The following is a 4852-nucleotide window of genomic DNA, read 5'->3' as shown; positions in this document are numbered from 1 at the left end:
TATTGAACAAGTCAGGATACAATTCTCAGTAAACAGAAAAGGCGCTAATCCAATCACCGAACGCGCACAGACAGTCTCGACGTAAGGCCTTCTAGCTGGCCCTAGTACGCAGACGAGTCTGATTGGCTATTGCAACCTGACTGTGCCCGTTCACTTACAGTGCACAGGGGCCTGCTCTGTTTAATCTGAAGGCCCCGAGCAAATTTAATTTACCTGGCAACACAAGCTAGTTGAAATATGATTGGTTAAAAAACTCTACCATAATAAATAAGTTATTTATCGAGTGGCTTTCAATGTTACTGTAACATTGAAAGCCACTCGACTAAGTGGAAATAATTTGACGTAAAGAATACAGAGAATAATTTTGTTTACATATTTATGAAAAGAAAATAAATTAAATTTGCTATTCTCAGAAAAGTAAATTTATTAAATTTACTTTTCTGAGAATGTTTAGGCCAGCAGAGAAGGCCTTGCTGGCCCTGACGGAACGCCACTGAATGACACTAATAACAGCAGTGAGGCTGGGGATTTACTGACCATTAATTAATGTTTTTTGCTAGTTTCAGTTTATTTTCTATCATGCAGGTGTTGCAAAAATGTGCTTCTGTGTCACAGCATATTTTTTCCTATTTTCCAACAGAAGTCTTGATTTTTCTTTTATGTTTGACTGCAGGTGGATATGATCAGGACTCCAGTTGCAAATCACAAGTCCTTACAGATCAACTACTGCCACCCCTTGAGTGCTGAGGAAACCCAACAGATGCAGCTAAATGGAACGCCATCAATCACAGTAGGTCGCAAGACAGTAGGGACAACTAAATAATCTTTACCTCTAATGCTGCACACCAGGTGGCAGCTTCTTTGTTTCTCTCTTCTGTGGTTTGCTTGAGCTTGTGCTGGAGGGTGCTATTGGTCAATTGTAGCTGCTGCTCTTTGTATTGTGTTTCCTTCTGTGCCAGTTCCAACTCCAACTGCAAGACAACAACTATTAAAGCGCTGCCATATCTTAAATATTATCGTTGTCCTGTGAAAAACACTTAGATCAATTTTGATCATTTTTCGAACATGTTTACATGCGTTTTGGACATCGTATCAATGAAAAATTTAAAAGTTACAAAAGCGGACAAACTTTCTTTTCACAGGACAGCGAGAGTATATGAAATACAATACACTCCCAAAAGGTGTGCAACACGAGCGTGCATAAATGTCTCATTTACCTTGATGTTCTCTAACTCCAGAACTTTTTTCTGCAGATCCATTAACTCTGAGGTTGATGAACTTTGAGTTTCTTCATTAAGAATACGAAGCTCATCCACCTTATTTTTCAGCACCTCGGTCTGTAAGTCAAGTTTTTCTTTCAGCTGTTTCTCAATCAGCTGTGACTCATCCAAAGAAGACTGCAAATGCATGATCTAAAAAAAAAAAAACAATTAAAAAAAAAAAAGTAATTTGTGATAATAAAAACTTGTCTGGCCTCCAGGACGCCCACCGCACTGCTCCCGCCAACAACTTCTCATCTGGCGGACGGGATGTTCACCGGACTGGTCCCGCCAGATACTTTCACTTTTCAACCGGGAAAATAATTATACGTTATTTTATTACAGCTAAAATTTAAATTTAACAGATTGAAAATCAACAGCAACATGGTCGAGACAAAGTGAACATATGAATCCAAAACGTACACACTTGTTCTGTGAATGCATTTATATCCAATCCTTCTGGGGGAGCATTTACTCAGCTCTCTGTGATGTTCTGAGATATGTGAACACAAAGTGTCGTTTGATTTTATATTTGGCACACTTGGACGATGCAGTTCATAAAGAAGAGCAATATCTTGTCAACGTTCTCCTGGTGGCCGATAAAAAAGCTATCACAAATAATTGGCTTAAGACTGATCCGCCTTTGTTTAAACCAGTGGTCCACTACCAGCGGTCAGCGGACCGGCACCGGGCCATGGCCCATTTTGTACCGGGCCTCACAGACACAGACCAAGATCTTTTTTTGTTTGTTTTTGCTAAGCATCAGCCAACCCCAACCACCCCTTCGATTACCTTCCAAAGGGAAATATGAATATATCATTACGAATCGTGATATTTACGTGACTATCGGCGAGCTGTGAGCATATTTACGCCACCAGACATGGAGGAAATGTGAGCGACTATAGCTAATCTGAGTGCCCATTCTAACATTGGTTTGCAAGGAGGTAAACAGAATCTGCCAATAAATCAAAGAAGAAGCAGGAAACAGAAGGTAATAGCAACAAAATGACCAAACGTACAGCGAAACGCACAGCTGACGAGCATCCGTGACTTCCAAAGATGAAGCTATTTTGACAGAAGTTCCTCCCTAGTGGTATCGCCCAAGCGACGTGGAGGGGGAAGCTGTTACTGTTATTGTATTACAATTCAAAATATGTGAAAGAAATAAAGAATGCAAATTTGGCATGAGAGTAACTGCATGTAAGCTGCTCGTTTCCTCATTTCCCAAGTTTCGTGGTCGGTATCGCTGTTTGCAATGTGCTTTCCCTGTATTTTGCCCCTCAAATGATGCCAATGAAATGCAAAATAAATGGCTCAGTGTTGATGTGGGAAAACGCAGAGGGAGAGAGAGAGAGAGAGAGAAAGAGAGAGAGAGAGAGAGAGAGAGAGAGAGAGAGAGGTTTCTCATAAAAAAGAAAGAAAAATCACAAAAAGACCTTCGGCTTTGCTGAACACAAAAGGCTCCTCACATACGGTACTTGGGAACCCTTTTGGGTCCTTTTAGTTGTTGTCTTTAGACTAAAATCAATGAAAGTTTTAGCCATAATTTAGTCACCTGATTGTATTTTAGTTTTACTGCAATTTTGGTCAACAAAAACAGCGGGGGTGTCTTGGGGAGTGCAATGTATTTATATCTTTTATGATACACTTAGGGGGCGGAGGGTCCTGCAAAATCTCGTAACAAGTGTGCAATGACAATAAAGGATTCATTCATTCATTCATTCAATTTTAAATGAATACTGACAGCTCACTGTTGACGCATGGCCGGGTAAGAACATTGAAGTTTCAATTTGTCTATGAACTATCAAATTAAATTATGATTCCAGCAGTATTTTGGCCTTGCAAAAACTGCTGATATAACTATGATGATTTCATTTAGCAGCTATAACTGTCACATCGGGTTAAAGCTGAAAGACACATAAATGTAGATTCTACACATGAGCACCACTGTCTCAACACAATCTCAAATAATATTTAACTGTTTAATGATGTTTGTGTCACATTTCAGTTTAATTTATTTATCTTTCTTTTTTTTCTTTCCAACCTTGGCTCGTGTTGTAGACATGCTGCAGCCATCATGATTAAGTTGAACATGACAGTGAGGCTGGGACTGAGCACTTTAGCATGTACTTCACAAACATGTGCTTGGAAAGACATGCCCAGTCGTTGCCCCCTTCCTGATTTTTTTTCTTTTTGTATGTTTGTCAAATTAAATATTTCCCATCATTTAAAAAAAAAAAAAAGACAAAAAATCCTGAGTCAAAGACAAGTCAACACGAGTTGCAGTTTTTAAATGTTTTTGCTGCTGTTGTAGTTTTACACAAGATGGAGCAAAAAAAAAATCCCAACCTACATGGCCCTGTGTAAAAATAAAGATTACCCCCTAAACCTCATTCTGTATGTCGTTCATCAGAAGCAATTACATGTAGCAAACCTGCAAAGTGAGGTCCTTGAATTTTGGAGAATGGTTCAGCTCAGATTACGGATGGAGGGTTGCCCTTTTTGTTAGAAGTGCCCCCCTGAGCACCGTGCCCCCCTCTCCACAAGACTTTCTGTTACCTCTGAATTGTATTATTGTCCATCAATCCACTTTCTTTACATCGTAATTTGGGTCACAGGTGTGCTTGAGCCTATTCCTGCTGACTTCACCCTGGACTGATCGCCAGCCAATCAGAGGAACTGTATTGTTGTTTCTCTTTGAATTCAATGATTTTAAATTTTTATTTTAAAATTGAGAGTAAGGTCTATTCAGGGGTGCTGGAGAGGAGGGTCTGTCAGGAAGTCGAGCCTCAGAATGAAGAGGAGCAGTGTGGTTTTCCTCCCGGCCATGGAACAGTGGACCAGCTCTACACCCTTAGCAGGGTCCTCGAGGGTATGTGGGAATTCGCCCAACAAGTCTACATGTGCTTTGTGGACTTGGAGAAGGCGTTTGACAGTGCCCCTCGGGGAGTTCTGTGGGGGGGTGCTTCGGGGGTATGGGGTACCGAATCCCCTGATATGGGCTGTTTGGTCCCTATACCATCAATGTCAGAGTTTGATTCGCATTGCCGGCAGTAAGTCGGAATCGTTTCCAGTGAGGGTTGGACTCCGCCAAGGCTGCCCTTTGTGGCCGATTCTGTTCATCACCTTTATGGACAGAATTTCTAGGAGCAGCCGAGCGTTGATGGGGTCCTTTTTGGTGGCATCAGTATTGCATCTCTGCTTTTTGCAGATGATGTGGTACTGTTGGCTCCTTCAAGCGGGGCTTTCCAACTCTCACTGGAGCGGTTGGAATGAAGATCAGCACCTCCAAGTCTGAAACAATGGTCCTCAGTCGGAAAAAGGTTGACCACCCTCTCCGGGTCGGGGAGCAGATCTTGCCCCAAGTGGAGGAGTTTAAGTATCTAGGGGTCTTGTTCACGAGTGAGGGCAGGAGGGAGCGAGAGATCGACAGGCGGATCGGTGCAGCCTCTGCTGTGATGCGGACTTTGTATCGGTCTGTCGTGGTAAAGAAGGAGCTGAGCCAAAGGGCGAAGCTCTCAATTTACCGATCGATCTACAGCAGGGGTCCCCAACCGCCGGTCCGCGGACCGGTACCGGTCCGCCGGGCATTT

The 4852-nt window shown here is 42.3% G+C and overlaps 1 protein-coding gene across 2 annotated transcripts in view; it reads right to left on the bottom strand.

Annotated features, from left to right (window-relative positions):
• spdl1 (spindle apparatus coiled-coil protein 1) overlaps positions 1-4852 on the bottom strand; it is a 41919-nt gene that overhangs the window by 32421 nt on the left and 4646 nt on the right. For both annotated transcript variants that reach the window (XM_019881650.1, XM_019881649.1), the window contains exons 4-5: positions 1218-1412; positions 831-971 (exon numbers count right to left, since the gene is read on the bottom strand). In XM_019881650.1, coding sequence (XP_019737209.1) covers positions 831-971; positions 1218-1412 — 336 coding nt within the window. The remainder of the gene's footprint in view (positions 1-830; positions 972-1217; positions 1413-4852) is intronic.

The sequence above is a fragment of the Hippocampus comes genome, unplaced genomic scaffold (assembly GCF_001891065.2).
Source record: "Hippocampus comes isolate QL1 unplaced genomic scaffold, H_comes_QL1_v1.1 scaffold270, whole genome shotgun sequence".
In the NCBI taxonomy this organism is placed as follows: Eukaryota; Metazoa; Chordata; class Actinopteri; order Syngnathiformes; family Syngnathidae; genus Hippocampus; species Hippocampus comes.
Note: the sequence above shows the minus strand (reverse complement) of the source record. Positions and strands in the feature narration are given on the sequence as shown.